At 37.0% G+C, this 21,020-nt stretch overlaps 2 protein-coding genes across 6 annotated transcripts; one reads left to right on the top strand and one right to left on the bottom strand.

Annotated features, from left to right (window-relative positions):
* Window positions 1-12,581: 12,581 nt before the first annotated feature.
* On the bottom strand, window positions 12,582-16,146 carry LOC131021573 (thioredoxin-like protein AAED1, chloroplastic). 2 transcript variants are annotated; one of them, XM_057950826.1, is made up of 7 exons: window positions 15,800-16,146; window positions 14,381-14,427; window positions 14,217-14,286; window positions 13,549-13,593; window positions 13,410-13,469; window positions 13,205-13,300; window positions 12,582-13,112 (listed from the first exon to the last, which is right to left on the bottom strand). In XM_057950826.1, exons 1-7 carry the CDS (start codon window positions 16,079-16,081, stop codon window positions 12,993-12,995), a joined length of 720 nt encoding a protein of 239 aa, XP_057806809.1. In that variant the 5' UTR covers window positions 16,082-16,146; the 3' UTR covers window positions 12,582-12,992. The 2 variants fall into 2 exon arrangements, with proteins under 2 accessions (XP_057806809.1, XP_057806808.1); XM_057950825.1 differs by having other exon boundaries at window positions 14,172-14,286; window positions 15,800-16,081.
* A 107-nt stretch (window positions 16,147-16,253) lies between these two features.
* On the top strand, window positions 16,254-19,462 carry LOC131021571 (60S ribosomal protein L23A-like). 4 transcript variants are annotated; one of them, XM_057950824.1, is made up of 4 exons: window positions 16,254-16,394; window positions 16,565-16,614; window positions 16,843-17,018; window positions 18,612-19,462. In XM_057950824.1, exons 3-4 carry the CDS (start codon window positions 16,848-16,850, stop codon window positions 19,170-19,172), a joined length of 732 nt encoding a protein of 243 aa, XP_057806807.1. In that variant the 5' UTR covers window positions 16,254-16,394; window positions 16,565-16,614; window positions 16,843-16,847; the 3' UTR covers window positions 19,173-19,462. The 4 variants fall into 4 exon arrangements, with proteins under 4 accessions (XP_057806807.1, XP_057806804.1, XP_057806805.1 ...); XM_057950821.1 differs by lacking the exon at window positions 16,565-16,614 and having other exon boundaries at window positions 16,256-16,462; XM_057950822.1 differs by lacking the exon at window positions 16,565-16,614 and having other exon boundaries at window positions 16,259-16,394.
* Window positions 19,463-21,020: the final 1,558 nt, after the last annotated feature.

Here is a 21,020-nt window from a genome sequence, read left to right as displayed (position 1 = left end):
TTTGTGTATATATTTTAAATTATTTATTATGAATTTTTAGATTTCATAAAATATTTATTTGAAAAATAGGAAATTTAAATATAATTGCAAAAATTAAAATAAAAAATAAAAAAATTCAACGAATAGACAACATGCGCATGCGCGTTGTCTATCAACTAATAGACAACATGCGCATTGCATGTTGTCTATCAGCTAATAGACAACAAGCGCATTGCGCGTTGTCTATCAGCTAATAGACAACATGCGCATGCACGTCGTCTAATACGCGTCGTCTATTAGCTGATAGACGACGCGCATGCGCATGTTGTCTATTAGCTGATAGACAACGCGCAATGCGCATGTTGTCTATTAGCTGATAGACAACGCGCATGCGCATGTTGTCTATTAGCGCCCTCAAATAGACTACACCTTTATAGATGACATGCGATTTTCAAATAGATGACGCGATTCGCATGTTGTCTATTAGCATTTTTCTTGTAGTGATATTGTCTTTTGAGTGGAGTTCAAACCATCTTCGATACTTCTTGATTTCTTCTGGTGAGGGTGGAGGTTCTTCAGTCAGGATTGATCTGAGTCCTTCATTTGCTTCTTGAGCAGGGGAGTGTTGAACTGGTGTTGCAGCAGCAGGTTCAACTTGTTCTTCAGTAAATGGAGTTCCCCCTTGACTGATGCCTTCTGTAGCTTCTTCAGTCGGACTTTCAGTTCTTTGACTGATCTTTTGATACTGAAGTTTTTTAGTAACCTCTTCTTTTCCTGGTCCCCACACCAACACTGTAGAGGGTTCGATGCTTTATTTTTCAGTATTGGAAACTTCAGTGTTCTCAGCCTTTCCTGTAGTCTTATGTTACCTAAAAACATCAATAGACTCGTCAAAAATAACATGAGGTGTTTCTTCCACACAAAAGAGTTTGAGAGTTAAACACTCGATAGGCTTTGCTGGATCGTTCAGTTCCAGAGTATCCAAGAAAAATTTCTGGATCAGCCTTGCTATCAAATGTGTTAAACTTTCTTTTGTCATTGTTATGAATGAAACGCCGAGAACCGAAAGCATGAAAGTATGAAATTGTTGGCTTCTTGTTCTTCCATAGTTCGTATGGAGTTTTTCCATGTCTTTGAGTGAGGAAGGAGCGGTTCTGTATGTAGCACGTGTTATTGACTGCTTCAACCCAAAACTTCAGTGGGAGTTTTGATTCGGCTAGCATCGTCCTTGCTGCTTCCTTCAAAGACCTGTTTCTTCTTTCTGCTACTCCATTTTGCTGTGGAGTTCTTACTGCAGAGGTTTCATGACTGATTCCTCGCACTTCGCAGTAGTCTCGAATGATTGCGTTGAGGAATTCAGTCACTCTATCTGATTTGATGCTGATGATGTTGACTTCCTTTTCAACGCTTAGTCTTTTCAACAGCTTCGGCAGTTCCAGCAGTGTTTCTCCCTTGTTGTATATAAATACAACCCAAGTATATCGAGAATAATCATCTACGACAACTAAGGTATACTTTCTACCATTGTAACTTCTGGGAGATATCGGACCAAAAAGATTCATGTAAAACAGTTGGAGAATCCTTTCAGAGAAATGTCCTGTCTTTGACTTGAATGACGTCCTTGTTTGCTTTCCTCTTTGACATGCTTCACATTCTTGCTTCTTCTGGAACACAATAGAATGTAAACCTTCTACCAGTTGATGCTTAACAAGTTTGTTGATCGTCTTGAAGTTGAGGTGGTTGAGTCTTCTGTGACATAGCCAGTTGAGCTCTGAGTTGCTTTTGCTGATGAGACAAGTTTTAGGCGGACTATCTTCCCAAGATACGACGTAGAGACTTCCTTGCTTGATTCCTCTCAGCACCACCTTCTTCTGGTTGTATTTCACAGTGAATTCATCTTTCTTGATCTTCACTGCGAATCCGTTGTCACAAAATTGACTCACAGACAACAAATTATGTTTTAGTCCAGAAACATAACTAACATTACTGATACTGGCGTTACCCATGTTGAGCACACCATAGCCTTTTGTTTTGCCTATTGAGTTGTCTCCGAATGCAACTTTTGATCCAGCTTTCTCAACGTATTGAGTGAGACAGAAAATTTCTTTGACCGTTGTCCTCCAGTCTAAACTTTTCAGTATCAGTTGATACTTCTTCAGTCATATAAAAGATTTTCGAAAAATAGCCTACTGGTGTATTCCCTCCCCCATACACCAATTCAGTGACCCTCCGGGACCCAACACATACTACCTAAGTACATGACACTACAAGAACCCAATCCCATATATATATATATATATATATATATATATATATATATATATATATATATATATATATATGGTTGAGTTCTATGGAGAATTATCTTTTAGTTCATCATGAACAAATCTATACATTTTACGCACAGATCAACATAAGTAATGAACATACGTATTTAGTAAAAATAGAGAAAAACTCGCAACCAGCAGGATTCGAACCCGAGGCAAATTTTTGTTCATGCGGTACATTGATTTGTTCATCAAAATTATAGATCTGTTCGTTTTTGTTTCATGAATTCGCTATTCTCTAAATATTTAGCGATCTCTGTTGAACCTTTCTCTCTCTCTCTCTCTCTATATATATATATGGAGTGGTTCAAATTAGTTCATATATATATATATATATATATATATATATATATATATATATATATATATATATATATATATCCTTTAAAATATGAATATTATTTTTAATTTTTAGATCGTGTAAATCTATGATGAATTAATTACTTTGCTGAATAAATTCGTAATTTAAGGGTTATTTTCCAGGCGATAAATTTCTATTTTATTGAATTTATTATTTCTCACAGGGTGCGTTTACTTTGATGAAAAAAATGAGAGAAAAAGTATATTTTCTTCCATTTTTTATCATTTTCACATGTTTGCTATGATGGAATTTTTTTTCGGGGCAGGCTGAAATATTTTCTCGGGCAGCCCCTTTTTCACTCATTTTCTCTTCAATGTTGGATAATATTATCCTAAGGTAGGGGTGTGAAAATATTATTTAACATTTTCTCATCTTTTCATCTCTAGTAAACATATGATAAAAAAAAGGGTTAATTACGCCAAAAACCATGAACTATACCCCAATTTCCAAATTTACCATGAACTTTGATTTTTATCAAATTTTCCCTGAACTTAAGGGCGTGATCAATTTTTCCATGATTTTCGAAAATCCCCAATTTGACTGCTGACTTGGCACCATTTAAGTCACCTGAAAGCTGACTTGGCACCGGCGACAATGTGAAGAAACGACGTCGTCCTATACTCGTGAAACGACGTCGTCCTGTTTGAATTTCCAATTTTCAGATCGGGATTTGGGGCGGCGGATCTGCGAGGGGTGGAGGTGACTGGCGCGGCGGCGACAGGGGCGCCGGATCTGGTGCGGGTGCCGGAGGCAGAGCAGAGCCAGAGCTGCTCTCGGCCAGAGCAGAGGGGGTGGTGGAATTCGCCGGAAATCGAGCAGCAGCAGTCGAGCCCAAACCCCACTGCTGCATCTGGGAGGCGGCGGATCTGCAGAGATGGTTGGTGGGGGCGGATCTGGTTTTGCGAAGGTGGGGGAAGGTGGTGCGTGGTGGAGAGAGAATGGAGCGGCGGCGGTGAACCTGTCGTCGTCTCCGATCTGCCAAAGAGGGAAAAAAATAAGAAGATGGGAAAAAGAAAAAAAGGGGGAAATAGAGGAGGAGTTAGGGTTTACCGATTTCGGGCGGCGGCGCGGCTTACGCCATGTCCGTGCGCGTGTGAGAGTGTGACAGAGGGAATGAGAGAAGAGGAGGGAGTAGGAGACGGCGGCCGTGTGGCCGGAGAGGAGGAACAGGCGGCGGCGCACCGCGTTAGTGGTGTCTGCTGTCCTGTTTCCGGCAGAGTGAGCGAGAGGGATAGAGGCGAGAGGGTGAGAGAGGAAAGTTCAGGGAAGGAGAGAGATGGAGCAGCCGCGCCGCTCGCCGGCAGCGGCGGCCGCGGACAGAGGGACCGAGAGAGAGAGATGAGTGTGTTTGGGGAAGAAGAAGAACGATCCACGTAGGAGAGAGAGAGAGAGAGAGAGAGAGAGAGATGAGTGTGTTTGGGGAAGAGAGAGAGAGAGAGCCGAGCCACGTAGGCGCCTTGTCAGCTCGGTATTGCCACGTAGGGAGCCAGCTCAGACCGGAGTATTACCGGAGGTCAAAATCATGGAAAAATTGATCACGCCCTTAAGTTCAGGGAAAATTTGATAAAAAACAAAGTTCATGGAAAATTTGGAAATGAGCCCAAAGTTCATGGTTTTTGGCGTAATTAACCCTAAAAAAAAAGAAGAAAATGATAAAATATTTTCTCATCTTTTCTTATTCATTCTTTTCCAATGAAAATTTTACAACCAAAATAAACGCACTCATAGAGAATTATAATATTTCATGGGAATGTATTTAATATAATAAATAATTAGTTCGTATGTTGAAATTTCAAACCTCCTAATAATTTATTATCCGAAATTAATAAAACGTGAAAATTAATGGGAAAACGATATATACATGCAGTTTGCACATATAGATTAATCATATATGGTGTGCGGGAACTAGTCATGGCGTAGCATGGAACTTTCGGTGTATCTATCAAACATAACTGTAATATTTTTCTGTCAAAACTCAGAATTCAGAAAAACAAAAATTAGTTTTACTTTTACACAAGGTGATAAAGTATCAGACCAGAGCTTCATTTAATGCAACTACATTGCAGGAGGATCCCTTCTGGACCGGATTGTAGTAGGACTCCCATGTCCTAAATAAGGTTTCATCAATGCGAAAATTAATGGATAAATATCGTGTGTATATATATATATATATATATATTTTGAAATTTCAAATTAATAGATTTATATAAGAAATTACTTGCGTCTATATTTCAACGATGCCAGAATGATGACGTGACTTGCCAGATGTCACCGTGTAATTTATATTTTATTGTTTCAAATGACATGGCACAAAACAACGATTTTTTATGAGTCGTCCAGATGCTCTTAATTACTTGTCTTGCTTTGGATAGTGATGAAGAGTCCGATGCCTCTGATAGGAATGAGATGACACTCCATCTCACAGAGAAGCAATATAAACTGGCAAAGTATGAGGCCAATCAATTTGATATTTTGCAATTATGGTTGAAGAATAGTCCACGTGATCCCATTTTGTCTATAAGATGACAAGATATATATATTAACTATTTTCATATCCAATGTTTCTTCGATCAGAGGCTGCATTTAGCACAGGAAACCGAGATCTCTCCCCATATAGGAGCTCATTGACCTCCAGTATGGTTGAAACTTTGATTTGTACTGAAGATTAATTGAGAATTAGTTCTATTGACAAGAAAGATGAAGTACCACATGAAGAATTACAAAGAGAATTTGAAATGAGTAAGTAAATTTCATTATATTGTTTAATATGAATATTATTTAGCTTCAATATGCTTTATTTGTTGATTTATTTTTTAATATTTATTTGTTAATCTATTCATATCTTATTTGATTATTTATTTGTTTAGAGTGTTAACCCTTCGAACTGGAGAGACGAGGCCGACACAAACAACTCGGAGTGAGAGCGGGTCGATGAGGGGAAATTGCCAACTAGTAAGTGGAATGAATTTTGTGAACTTTTTTTGCACTACTATGAGTCTATGACATAGTGATTATGAATGAACAATATTAATATATTTTGATATTTTTTTGGAATTACTATTAGTGACTTTGTAGGTGTTGGAGCGTTGGTTGGCCATTGATTGAACATTTGAACCTGAAATTTTGTTGTTGTTGATTTTGGCAGTTTCAGTATATTTTTTGGCTATAGGTTTAAGTGTTTTCTTCCATGGATATATAATTAATTAAATAAAAAGGATATTTTTATTTTTTGTAAAGAATTTTTGAAAATGCGGGTACCCTCATTCCACGGGTCAAGTACCCGCAATTTTCATGTAGAAATATCCTCAATATGCAGGGATTCAAATAATAGTGGTAATGAAGGTACCCAAATACCCGCAGTGAGTATCCGCTGCGGGTATTCGGGGTACTCGCATATATAGGCGATACGGGGGGTGCAGGTAGCATATTTGAAGGATTTTACGGGTCGGGTATCCGCAAATAAAGAGTACCCTACTCGCCCCGAATTTACAGCCCTAGATAGACTCACACGTTTAATGCTTGATTAGAGAATTACAATTAATGGACTCATTTGATTATAACCCTAATTTATTTTCATTTTTGAGAATGAATAATTATAAATGAGACAACCCAAAGTAGGACTCGTCAATCTTTACATTTTAGAAAGTTTTTTTTTTGGGGGGGTTTGTCATTTATCATTTTTCTTTAATGATTTTTTAAAAATTATTGGGAAAATAGCGTCAAAATCCACCAAGTTTGAGCCGATTCTTATTTTTCCCATGACTTTCTAATTTCTCATAAAAATTCATAACATTTGATCCGATTTGCAATTTTCCCATAAGTTGAAAATTCCCCCAAATTGATGCTTACATGGCAATTGAAAAATACACGTAAGCTACGTCATCTAGCGAGTAAAACGACTTCGTTTAATTAACCCCTAAACATTTTCGTTTTGGTTAATTTCGGGGATTAAGTCAGATTCTGAAGATTAGTTTTTCAAGTTAGGGTTCTTGAAGAGCAATTCCCAAAAAGTCTCAGTTCCAAATCTGGAGTTCCCATGTCTACTTCACACTCATCATCAAGCTCCCGCTCTCATCCCGACGCTAGAATACTCTGTGGCCATGGGCTCCCATCTGTGATTCGAATTTGCACACAGATAAAAATTCAGAGCGTCGACTTCATACATGTCCTCGTGCTTCATAGCGTTGATATAGTGGAACGATTGTGGATTGTGGAGTTGGATTAGGGCTTCTCAATAACAGCAAAATAAAGGATAAGAACAAACACTAAAATGGATTGTAGAGAAGATGATTCAGATTTGAAGATTTTGGTGCAAGAGCTTTAAGATGAACTCAAGAAATTCAAAAGTCATGGGAAAAATAAGAACTCGCTCAAAGTTGGTGAATGTTGACGCTATTTGCCTAATTAATTTAGCCTCAAAGTAACGACGTTTAATCCTAATTTAATCTACTCGGCATAAGTATGATACGTAAGTTACACGTCATCAATTTTATGGCCGAAAAACATCTGACGAAGCCATCATTCAAACTTCACGCAAATAAAACCTGTGCCCACAGCTTACTAGCTAGCAATAAGTCCGGGATCGAATCCATAGGGAATTGAGTGTAATCTCTCCTGCAATGGTGTCACTAAAAGAGGGTTTTGTTTCTGGTTGTTCCGGTCACAACAGTTTTGTCGGAAAAACCGAGTATAGGACTAAACTGAAATAAAAAGTAACTTGGTCAATGGACAAAACGATTCTGACATTGATTCGACTCACTAAACATGAACTTGTTACTCGGTCATTGGTTCAAAGATATTTACCACACTCGTATACCAATTGGTTATACGCACAAGACAGCTACACCCCCAATTTTCACGCGCCACGCACGCAACAACCCTATGCCCAATCTATCCTTCCCATTATAACTCCATAAATTATCAATTAATGGAATTAAATATCCTGGTCAAAAGGCACTCCCTACGTTGGCCTCTCACTTGAGAGTGTTATGCTCAAGATGTATTCAGATTTAGATAGACCCAATTTAACTCTTACATGGGTTTTTCACCACTAGTCACGACTCCAACACCAGCTGTACTCTTCGTAGGTCGAAATTCCTTTCGCCTTGTGCCCCAAAGTTTACTTGTGGCCAAAGATCCCTAGTTAACTAGTGATCAGTTAATTAACCAAGTTGCCCAAATCGTATTTTAATCAAACCTAGTGTATCATGAATATACTCATGCAGCTATTATGCCCAATTAGACCTCTTGAGTTTTAAGTGTTCATGTTTAGTTTATCTTGCCCAAATCAGAATACAAACTTAGCTAGAAATAAAATAAATAACAAAGGCAAAAGACATAATAGAAAACATGAAGGGAAAAATACTGAATTGAAATTACTTAAACGAAATTGTACTTACGGCCAAAAGTGTCGTTTCAAGCATAAAAAAAAAACTAAAGTTTTAATCCCACAACCTAGGAAAGTTCGAACATAAAACTATGGCGCAACAGAGGTCACTGAATGGATTCCTACGTCTCTATTTTGTCTTGCAGCTATGTGGTATTTATAGGCATGAATTAGGGCTCATGAAGGCCCAGCCCAAAGGAGTGGCCTGGGATTAGGGCTCTTTTGCCTCATATTGCATCCATATCTTCAAGTTGTTTTGTTTTTATCCAGACCTTAAGGGATAATGTTTTTGAATTTTCATCCTTATTCACATCTTCTGATCAGATTGAATTGCCTTTGCCCTCAATACGATCTTATATACTTCATCTCCTGCACTCTTCTTCTCTAACCCTTCTGCGTCTTCTACCATTGATCATCTTCCGATGCCACTGGATCCTAAGCGGTACTTATGGGCAAAGGGCTATGTTACTTGAGAAACTCCAAACTTCATTTAAACTTTTGTAACCTGCTGCTTCAAGCTCCAATTGGCTTTGTATTTGTGCTCGTACTTCTTTCCCGAAATGCAGTCGCATTATGCCTAGGACATTCTTCCGATGCTACTAGATCCCGCGCTGTACTTATGGGCAAAGGACCGGTTTGCCCAACCACCATCTTCTCAGACTTTTGGTCTTCAGGTCAGGTTGTTGTGTGCCCTGAATACCTCTGCATCAAAACCGTGCCTCTTCTCGGAATGCAGCAGCATTTTGCCCTACAAGCACCTTCTGCCCAAAGATCGGGCATGCCCTAGAACTATGCCCTCCCAGACACAAGACTCTAACAAAATAAAAGGAAAAAGACTATCTAGACCTAGACAAACACGAAAAACGAGCACAAACATGGGCTCATCAACGTCATTAAGGAAAAATTACAAATCGGATCAAAGGTTATGAATTTTGACAAGAAATTCAAAAGTCATGAAAAAAATAAGAATTCGCTCAAACTTGGTGGATTTTGACGTTATTTGCCCAAAATTATTTGTAGAAGCATATGGAATCTTAAATGTAAAAAACCTTAAAATTATGAAAAGAGACAATGGGCTAGTCTAACCCATTTCATATAGCAAAAGGATTTTTTATCCATGAAGATAAAAAAAGTTCAAAATACTACTCCTTTAATCATTTTTTAGTATAAATGTATTAATACGCCTTTAATGAGTTTTTTTTAAAAAAAATAATTCGCGATTGTTACATATTTTTGCGAAAATAGAGTCAAACAGTGTTACACGATTTTCATAAAATAGTGCGTAAGTTGCGAAAATCATCCCCGGTCAATAGATCCGATGCTAAAGTCACACTTCTCTTAATGAAGTTGTCCATAAAATCGTGTAACAATTTATTTTATAATGTTACACAATATTTTTGCAAAAGTGTGTAACATTGTAAAAAATTTGTAATTGTGAAGAAAAAAAATGTGTAACAGTGTAAAATACATTTTACAGACTTTTCACGAGTAGTACACGATTTCGCAAAATTGTGTAAATCGAAAAAAGTGTGTAACAATATATTTTACACATGCATACACAATATAAGTGTATTTTTGTCACAATGACTACTATTTCCACAATATCACTACAAGAAAACCTTGATTTAGCTACGGATTTAACGACGGTAATTACAATGGGTCGCCGTTAACGATTGATTTTTACGACAGATTATGGAATGTAGTCGACTTGTAGTCTCGCGATGGAAATTGAGACGAAATTCTATCTCTAAGATGTAGCGATTGACGGATTGAGGATCCATTTTAAAAATTGAAAAATTAAAATTTAAATATAGTGACAAAATCTTTCCGTCGATAAAAATATTAAAAATAATTATAAAATTAAAAGAGAAAACTAATGACAGACATTTTCGTCGCAAAACTTTGGAATAAAATTTTGGGTAAATAGCGTCAAAATCCCTATACTTTCCCCGTTTTCGCATATTTCCCCTGACTTTAAATTCGCGATAGAATCCTTGACTTTGAATCTTGTTCCCGTTTCTCCCAAAAAAATGACCGGCGATATATAGAAATGCTGACATGGAGTCCGGAAATCCACGTAGGATTAAATTCCGGCGTATTAAGCGACGTAGTTTTACTTAATAATGTAAAACGTCGTCGTTTTTGCCTATTTTCGGGTTTTAAATGTCAATCCCACATAGAAATTTAGGGGAAAATTTCTTTGGTACACTAATTAGGGTTCTTGTTCATGGGTTCTTCTTCTTCAGCCAAATCCATGTCTTTCTCGTCATCTTTCCGGCGGAACGTCAGCAACGAGGGCCGAGTTATGTGCGGCCATGGACTCCCAGCTTCAATGTACGTCTCCCACACTGAAAAGAATCCAGAGCGCTGATTTTGTATATGCCCTATGGCTCCGGTAAGTTCTCGATGTTCAATTCTTGTTTTGGTGTCACGGAAATGGTGGAATGATTGTGTTGAATTGTTTATGTAGTCGAATGATTGTGGATTGTGGACTTGGATTGATCCCGAGCTATCTCCATACTATAAGCAAGCCTTCAATACCTTGAAGCTTAGAATGAGGAACGAATTACCAGAAAATGAGGCGATTGTTGCAGAAGATGAATCTGAGGAGTTGGCCATGATCAAAGAACTTCAAGTTGAGCTCAAGAAAATGGCAATGCAGATGACACACATGTATAGATTGTTGTTTATGCTTATTGTTTTCTTTGTTGTGTTCATAGCTTTCAAATGAAGTGTATTGTACTGGGCATTTTCAATGCTGTTTCTTTTGGACAAATGAGAGTACCATTTGAGCACCATTTTATGGCTCACTTCTTTCTTGTTATGAAGAATACTAAAGTCTTGCTTTATATCCAACTGAAATGGGTAAACAACTAAAATGCAAAAGACAACCATTCAACATCCCACTGAAAGTTGTAAACATTCATCCATCCAACCATACAGATATGTAAAAGACAACAAACTGATCTGAAAAATCCATCCATCAACCTTTATATTAACCACCATTCAAAATCCACAAAGTTGCTTAACAAAAAAAAGAAGGGTTTAAGCAGTTTGCACAAAGTTTGCTTAACTGATACAAGGGTTTATATTAACAAAAAATCCATCCATCATGTAGACAAAAACTTCTTCATACTACAGCCATCTAGGTTGGTCCAGCGGTGCTCTCCTGAGTTTGGGGGACTTGTGTTGCAGATGAACTCACTTTGCTTGAAGAAGATGCTGCCCTCTTCACATGAGTCACCACACTTTGTTGTGGTGACTGCTTCATTGATCATGAAGATAAGCAGAAGTTAGCATAGACTTTGGTCACTAATGTGCATTTAAATTACAATAGTTCCCTTCGGATATGACAAAAAATTAAACTCAAATAACATCTATAAGGAAGCACACTTACGGATTAGCCATCGCCGATGATGATGCAATCAGTTGGAACACTTGAAAATGGAGATATCGGACTTTCCTTCTTCCTCAGGAGCCGATGAAGATGACACAGTGATGAGTGAGTGACTCTTCGTTTTTTTACCTTCCTTAGTTTTACTTTTACAATTTGATTTGGTAGGGTTAATTAATTCTATAGGCAAACGACGACGTTTTTACTGATTTACGTGACTAAGCAAACTTAGTTTAATGACTCAGCAAAATTATGCCACATAAGTGACACGTCATTGGAGTTAGTCGCCGAAAAATTAATTAAGGGAAAATTACGAAATTAATCACCGGTCAAGGATTCTATCGCGAATTTTTAAAGCCAGGGGAAATATGCGAAAACGGGGAAAGTATAGGGATTTTGACGCTATTTACCCTAAATTTTTTAAAAATTTACTTATGCGAAAACGGGGAAAGTATAGGGATTTTGACGCTATTTGCCCTAAATTTTTTAAAAATTTACTTATTTTAACGACGGACCTGTCCATCTTAATTCTGAAATAGCTCGGGCACCCAATTCCCTTTTTCATTTTACGCCCTAACTCCTCAAAATCGAACTAACACGCTGGAAATTTGCTCTCCTCCCGCCACCGCTGTTGATTTGTTGTCGTGGTCGTCTTCTCCAACTGTTGCACAACACCAGAACGCCTCTCCTCCCGCCGTTGCAAAACGCCTTCTCCATTGGGGGCTTCTCTCTCTAACTCCCTTCGATATCCTCATCCTTCACTCAACCCTCCCTCGGCTGACAACAATAACCGCCCTCAAGGTTAGAGCCAACCCTCTACTTGTGAACTGCTACTACATTTGGATATTATAGAACTTTGCTTGTTGAAGAGTTTGTTTCAGTTACTTTGTATGTTAGTTGTGTTTTTAATCCCTCTCTTCAATCGTACGTTGTCTCACCATTATGTTGTAGAAGAGAAACTTCCTTTGAATGTGCAAGGTCCTTTGTCTACTTAGCATTCTAACGTCTGCTCACAAAGTGAAGCTCAGCACATCAAAACCCTCTCTCTATATATTCTGATTAAAGTGAAAGAGCATTCTATAATTTGGTTTTCTGATCTCCTTGTTAGTACAACTCAATGAAAAATGCTCACCCTTTAGGCTTTAACAAAGCTATCTATTTATTTGTTGGCACACCTAAAATGTTCTGACAGTAATAAGTAGAATGTACACAGTTGTCTAATCTCATTGTATTTGAGACTTATACATAGAGGTAAACGTGTTCACTGTTCCGGTTCGAACCGGACAGGAACTGCTGGTTCCACGGTTCCAAATTTTTGCATCGTCGCACTGTCAAATTTCTCTGTATTTGTAATGCTTAATATGACAATATACAACTGAATGTGCGTAGGCCTACTGGCCTATAAAGCACAAACAGTAGTCGAAGCTAGTACTATTTGTTCATCATGTGTACCAGATTTCTGAAAGTTGCATACTCAAGGCATCCAACTGGGCGTACCTCGAGTGAAACACACGACGACATGACAGTGGACGGACTAAGGAGGCTTCATGGAGTAGGGACTTTGCAGCAGATATCCAAGATTTCATCCAAGGGAGCATGGTCGCCAGTCCCTTCATCCTTCCTTGCATAGAGCAACTGCTTTCCTTTAAATACAAACATTCCTCCCTAACAATCATGCATAGCGAATTCCATTGTTAGAGGAGAGATGAACAAGTTCATTACTTGAAGCTAGAAAATTTAGGAACATAATTCAAAACCTGTTGCAGAACACTGCTGGTATCATCTGGAGTGGCTCTGATAGTGTAGTTCTTCATAGCCTTCTTCAACTCTTCATATCTTGAAAATACTTTGATCTGCACAGATTTATGAAACAGAAAATATCTTAAAAGTTGAGTAGAAACATGCTATCTTACTTTCATAACAAGAAATCTTGCAAATCATGATAGAGATTGAGAACAATACGCTAGCTGGGTTGAGAAATGTCCGGCGAAAACCATAATACAAGCCCAAAACATCATATGCCTGAAATTCAAGTTTGGGGTTAGGAATTAGCTCAAACTTGCATGAAGAATAGCAGACTCAACTGGTAGTGACAGGGTACCTTACGATCAGGGTCGGCATAAAGAGAATCCATTGGAAATGGTAGCTGCAGGTAGAAGAGAATAATTGGTATTAAGGATCAAATTCATGTAAATTAATAATATAAAGAGAGAAGAGTTCCATCTTGTGACTCATTTTCATAAAGAGTTAGGAGCAAACACTAAATATACACACATATTAACAGAATGAGAATAAAGTTGTGTGATAACGAGATTACAATAAGGTCCCGTATTATAATAAACAATGCTTTTACTTTAATCAAGGTGTCATAATATGCCAATTTCTAAAACTTTGCGTTAATGGATGCAGGCTCAATATGTGATGGTAGTAAGGTAAAGGATAGACTCATAACAAATGATGTTAAAAAATATATCAACCATGAGAATATGGTAGTAAGGTAAAGCCGTAAAGGATAGACATTTCTGATATAATTTCAACCCAATCCGGTAATTAGCAAAATTTGATAGTTATGCGGAACTGCACTTTAAACCTCCTAACACGACCATGAGAATATGATTAACCTTATTCTGACAAAATAAAGAAAGCCCCCAAATAAAAGCCATTAAATGAGTTTTTATACCCATGGATCATTTGGAAAATGAAACAAAAAGATAAGTCAATTACTCTTTCACCAAGAAGTTTAGCTTTGTCAGGAGTTCCAACACCAACCGCAATTAACTTGACACCGGCTGAGTCTAATTTCTCCTTTGCTTCTTTAAGTGATGCAGCAAGCTCCCAGCTAGAATAAAGAAAGGAAAGAGCGCGTTGTAAACCAGAGACAAATAAACTTACAATTTTTAAATGAGATTTACTGGGGGAAGTAAAAAATTTACCAACAAAAACACCCAAAGTGCCTCAAAAGTGCAACAACAGCAATTCCCTGGAAATAAAAAGTTTCCAGTAAAAAGTACGTGAGACGAAACACAAAAGTAGCTAATCTACTGATATAGTACGTTAAATTGCACTTGAGACAAACCTCAGGTTGAAAAGTTGAGTTGAAGTAAGATATATCATTTACAATCAAATTATGGTGATTGCTAGGCCAAGAAATTTGAAATATTGCTATTTGATACGTAATTATATATGCATACTACTTGGAAAGATTTCAAGTTACAGTCAAATTATGGTGATTTCTAGAAGAACTTAGAAGGGAATAACATCAAATCCAGATGGCTATATCGTATTACAGACATACATGGTTCACAAAACAAATGAAGATTTTATGTGGTGTTGTCCACTAGATCTTCTGTAAACAAATTGCATATAATAGATCCTCTAATGTCGGTTTAACTTGCAATATATATCAAGAAGTTACGGTAAAACTTGAAATCCTGGAACTTAATTTTGGTCTAACTGAATGAACCTTGAACCGAGATAATTGGATATTCATTTCTATAGATCCAAGCTCACGCATCTGATTCAAGTTTACTAGTCCCACCATCTAGTTCTATACACATTGTTGCTTTTAGACGCATTTGCGTAGAGAAAAATAAAAAAGATTATGAAATAGAAATATTTTCATAATATTTCAAAATTTTCAGATTAAGCTCGCAACAAGCATATTCTTCTTTCCCTTTTCTTCCCTGTCCTTCACTGAGTTTTCTTGGTATTAATAAAAAAAAAATAGTTCTAATTAACAGTGCAAAGAAGTTAGATTTTAGGCAAATTTAGTTATCATGCAACAGGAAGATAATCAAGACAAGAGCATAGAACTTATACAACCTTCAAACTGATTATGCATTTTACATGAATCGGAATTGTGAAGATGCAAAGCGCCATATTCATCATCTCTTCCAGCATTTCCTCATTACACTAACTAAAATAAATATGGTCAGATATCTCATATCATATGATGTACTTCATCCGAATTCATACATCATTTAAACGTTCCAAAACTAATATTTTCCACTAACTAGTAACGACTTCAACTAGACCAATCAAGATTTTGCCGAAAATTAGAATACTCATAAATATTATGTCAAGATGTAGCGAAAATGTTTCGAAAAAACAAAATTCAATCACACTTAACTCATTAATTTGAGCAAGAGAAGTTAAAAATATAAAATAAGTGAGTCACTAATTTGTGCAACCAACTCCATGGTGTTTGAGGTCGAAATTGTCGGCATCCACTTCACAAGTCTCTAAATTTGGGGGAACAGTGGTTGAAATTTCAAAAAAATGCAGTAAGGAATCACAACTAAAAGTAGAAAATAGGGTACACAATTCGCAACAGCATAAGCAACTAATGATACCTCTTGCTGATCCCAAAGGTCCTTCAATTGCACGGGCTCTCCGGCGGCGGTGAAGATACTGACTTCTCCGAGCACATCCGATATGTCATCGGGCACGACGGCGGCGGCGGTGGACGACGCCCTGGCCATGAGCGACGGCCTATTTGGTTTCCGTCGGAAACGAGGTGTGATTATGGGCTTAGTTGAGATAGCTAAAGATTGGGAAGGGAATAGTGATTTTAGAGGGAGGGGAAGAAGGGAAGTGGACGGAGTTAGAATTCGTGGAGATATGATTTTCGCCATGCTTGGTTAGGATTCAGCTCAAAGTCTGGTTGGTATATTTCCCCCGTAACGGTTGGGAAGCTGACGTGGCATTTCCTTGTTTAATTAAGTTACTATTTATATAAAATTTATAGACAGCCAAGTTTAATTATGAGAGGCCCAATACTTATCTATTTAGGGTTCATCTTCTAAATTAAGGCCGGCCCAATCCTCTTATTCTTCTTTTCTCCCTCATCATCTACTACTGTCTGCAACCTCTCCTTCTCTTTCTTCTTTCAGTTCCTGCCATCTTCTAATTCTTCTTCTCAAACACTTCCTCTTCGACCACCGCCGAGTACGCCCTTCTCTCTCTGCTCTTAACTAAGTTATTTATCGACAACCCGGTTTAATATGCTCCAAAGGGTAGTATTTTAATCTCAAATTGATCTTGGAATTGGAAATACTCGTTTATGCTGTTACCAATTCGGCTGTTCAACATTCTCAATAAGAGTAAAATATTTTCAGCAAGTATTAAGAAGAGTTGAGATACAGCAGCAAAATTTTGGGTGGAAAATGTGAGAGGATTTCTTCCAACTATTCAGCTTTTATCTATGTCATATAATAGATATTAGATAGTATGTTTTTCTTAAATCCAAATATATAGTTATTATATATGTAGATTAAGGACTTCTTTTGTTGATATAGATATGATATGCTGGGTAGCTTCATATTTCAATTCGTCTATTGTTTCCCGATCTTCTTCTCGAAAAACCCAACTAAACCCCTGTTCATTCCGTTTTCAGATCTCATGAGTCTTCAAATGATCGTCTCTTCAGTGGCTCCGCCGGCAGCTGTCGGTTCTGGAATTTGCTTCCGGCGGTCCAGTGCGTCGTATAGCTTGAGGTTTGCCGCCGGCGGTCTCACTTCAGCTTCCAAAGAGCTCTCTTCTTTGTCCTCCACCTTTTTTCCCGTCAAAAAGGTGAGCTGATGCTTGATTAAACGGTGCAAATCCATGTAGCTTTGTGACCGTTTCGATTTTCTTTGATTGATTAAGTGGCTGAATTTGTAGAATATTGTAAAAAATGTAGAATCCCCTGTTAGTGTAAAGCTCCATTGTAGGACTATAAGCTGATGCTGAGTTCTAATTCACTTAGGTTAAAGGATTTGAAGTTGGGGGTAGTAGCTAATCCCTGTGGTGGTTGTTTATTATTAGGGATTTTATATCCATATTTTTTTAATGACTTTGATGAATTTTAGTTTCAATCAGTTTGAATCCACATTTTCATATTATATAGTCGTTGTTAGCTAATTAGTAGTTGGATTATAATGTTTAAATTATTTCAAATTGCTATGGAATGCCCATTCGTTTGTTGTGGGAAATCAGTAGAATCCAACACAAGATTAGTTATAAGTAGTTTCTAATTTGCTTACTATACCATAAGCTACAAAATTGAGTTTCTGGTTCTCTTATCATTTAAAGTGATGAATAGGTGACCTAGAACTAAGTTGTTAGGGATACTAACGTGGAAGCAAGCCGGTTGGCATTCTGAATCGTCTCAAGTATGCACATCACAGAATGCCGGAAACAGTTTAGAGCTTCAGATATGCAATCTATAGTAGAATGGTGTGTGCGATTCCGTGCTTTTTGGAATGTCATCCTTTTCATTTTAGGTCCCCTAAGCAAATTTTTGGTACTTTTTAAGCAACATGAGTCTTCTTTCTGTATAATGTCTATGTTAGATTGTGCTTTATATCTTGAGAAATTTGCATATACTTTTGTCCCTCTAAACCTTGGAAACAATCTTATGGAAAGCATTCTTTCGGAAATTGTTCTGTGTGTTGGCTAATTTGTTGCTTGACATCTAAAACAGTATTATATTGCTAAACCATATGTTTCTGGTCGTTCTCTCGTGCCTTTTCTGTTCATGGTTTTGATCTATTTGAAACAAAATTTTTGGTTTTTTTTTTTATGCTTAGATTGATAAGGTTGCTGATAAACTACTAACATACATAGTCCTAGTTTTTATATGAAATCTTGGTGTTCAGGGGCGGAGCAAAGGCCAGACATGCCTTGGTGATTGCTGGGCAATTTTTTTGTTATTAATATTTAGATTATATTTGTATTTTCCTCACTTTTTATATTCAAAAAAGTAATTTCGTTCGTCCAAACTTATTTCTAAATACAAAAATGTAATTTCGCCGTCCATTTATAAAATCTTAGCTCCATCCCTGTTGGTGTTATTGCCCAGATTATCTTATATGGGGAGGGTTGTAGGTCAGAAATTAAATCATAATGGAACTGATGAAGAAAACAATAAGTGAAGTTTCCATTGAACACATTTCTCCCCTGTGGAAACTACACTATGCAAAATATTGGTTTATTATTTACCAACTATGAAGTTAGCAGAAGACTGATAATAAATAAAGGCTAAGAAGATATACAGCAGTCTATCTCCGATGTTGTACTTTCCTTTCAAGATATAAGTTTCATTTCTCTCTCCAGCTCATTTGGAAGTAAAATTGTGAAAGCTTATATTGTTATCTAATACTTTATTCACTAACTGGAAAATAGGATGTGGTTGGCAGCTTCAAAGCGTTTGAGATCAAACTTAAAGATAGAGTTTCCGTGCATGCTGTGTCCACAAAGGCTGAGAATTACTTTGAACCTGATCCTGTGAAACAAGATTTCATGAGCACAGATGCTTTGACATTAAAATTTGAGGATGCTGTTTTCTTAGAACCAGCACCATCTTCTGTTGCAAAGAAATCAAAAAAGGAGGGTCCGGTGTCATCTTCTGCTTCTGCTGCAAAGTATTCGAAAAGGGGAAAGAATCCCAAACAACTTAGCACTAGTGCTGCGTTGATAAAAACCCCTGACCATTTCCAAATCTTCAGATATCCTCTTGGGACGGAGTCTGCAATAAAGGCGATGCTGGAGTGTAACACTTTGGTTTTTGTTGTCGACAAACGTGCTGATAAGAAGAATATCAAAGAAGCTGCTATAAATATGTTTAAGATAAGGGTGAAGAAAGTGAATACTTCAATCACGCCTGCTGGAACCAAGAAAGCTTATATCATGCTGCCACCGGATTGTAAGGCTGCGGACGTGGCTAAGAGGATTAAAATCTTGTGAAGATCATGCATGTGGTTCTGACCTTGCCGTTGATTTTGCACTACAACAATTTCTAGATTTATCAGGATTCGGTATCTCCGTCTGTAGATGTTCAATGTGAATCTTACTGTGTATGTATGAAGCAGAATATGAACATTTGTAGGCAGCAGCTGCATCTTGTTTCAATTTTGGAGGCAATTTTGGAGGCTATACCAGATTCTGGCATCTTCATCCTTTTACCGTTTTCTGTAAATTTTCTCTTGTTTACAGGCAGTTGCATTTGAGGCTATACAACTTACTGATTGGGTCTCTGTCTCTCAAGTTTATAATTCATATATGAATTGTGCGCTTAATACATATGGTAACTAAAATAAATAGACATTTTTTTTAGAATAAATGAATCGACATCCTTTTTGTGTGTTCAAATGGAAATAACATCATTCGATTCGTTAGGTGAATCAACGCTGCTATTTTTGTCGTACATTTGGAATTGATTTTGTTAAATTTTTTCTTTTGCCTATTTTTCTGAAGCAATAATTGATTTTTATGCATATTATATGGTGTGTGAAGTTGATGAGCTCACACGATCCAACACGCATAGTTTATTATCAATAAGTCAAAAATCGTCGATTTCAAACCTGAACCGTTCACGGTTCATCGGAAGGGTGAAATGTAATCGGTCGTGTCTGAGGGTAGGGACGGTTTCACATCGGGCCTTAGTTCGACAGTTCAGAATTCTATTTCAATTGCTGGTCCAATGATAAATTATTGAATTTTTCAAATTTTTTTTTGAAATATTTAATTTGATGTAGGTGTATCCTTTTTTAAATGTTACTTGACTCTAAGACTACATCACTCATAATAATCCAATCACATTCAATTTCTTATTCTTTCGATAAACTCGGGTGTTACACAAATCAAGCATTTCTCTCTTTCGTGGAATAAAATATGCATTTATACATGGTGTAGGGATTTTCCACCATCCAATATTATGAATAAATATTAGAGTTAAAAGGTTATTAAAGCAAGTAAAAAAAAAAAGGTTACCGAAGGAAAATATGGTGATTATGGAATATAAATTGGCTTGAGTGATTCGTTAACAACCCGAATATGCACGAAATATACACCTATATAATTTGGAAAAAAGTAGTAATTAATTTAGTCCCTATCATAAATATTTATATGGCGTATGATACTTTGTACTCAAAATTCAATTAATCAGATTTTCCACGTTCCAATTTTGGTACAATTAAGCCCGTTGTCATTAGATGGAGGGGCTTAATTGAACCCAAATTGAAACATGAAGGTCATGATGATGTTGTTTATAATTTTTTTTTATATAATTATTACGTTTCACCTCCACTCTATGCGTCGCCGAAATTTAAGAGGAGATGGAGGTTGGAGGAGATCAATGACGCTCACAAACAAACATAAAACAAACCAAACATGATCTGGCATCACCGAGATATATCACCAAGCATAAGACAAACCACTCATACACACGCATACAAGCAAAATCAACAAATTTGGAATCTTATCAACACAAAGATACAAATAATAGTAGCACAGGATATTCAACCTGGCTGAATTTGATTTGGAGGTGCCGACTCCGCCAATCTCCTCCCTTCCCTCTTAAATTCCGACAATGCAGAAAAAATGGAGGTGCAGTGCAATAAAAAAAATTACAAATATGAGAGTCTGATTGATCGAATCAGGTATAGGATGTCAAACGCCATAGGGGTGTCTACAATAGGGGCTATAAATTGTTACTTTTCCCTATAATTAAATAAATAAAGAACATTCCAATCATGTTATCAAATACTGGAAATAAATTCTTGCAGTCAAATAAATTAATCTCCATAAATCAAG

Source organism: Salvia miltiorrhiza, chromosome 4 (assembly GCF_028751815.1).
Source record: "Salvia miltiorrhiza cultivar Shanhuang (shh) chromosome 4, IMPLAD_Smil_shh, whole genome shotgun sequence".
Taxonomy (NCBI): Eukaryota; Viridiplantae; Streptophyta; class Magnoliopsida; order Lamiales; family Lamiaceae; genus Salvia; species Salvia miltiorrhiza.
Note: the sequence above shows the minus strand (reverse complement) of the source record. Positions and strands in the feature narration are given on the sequence as shown.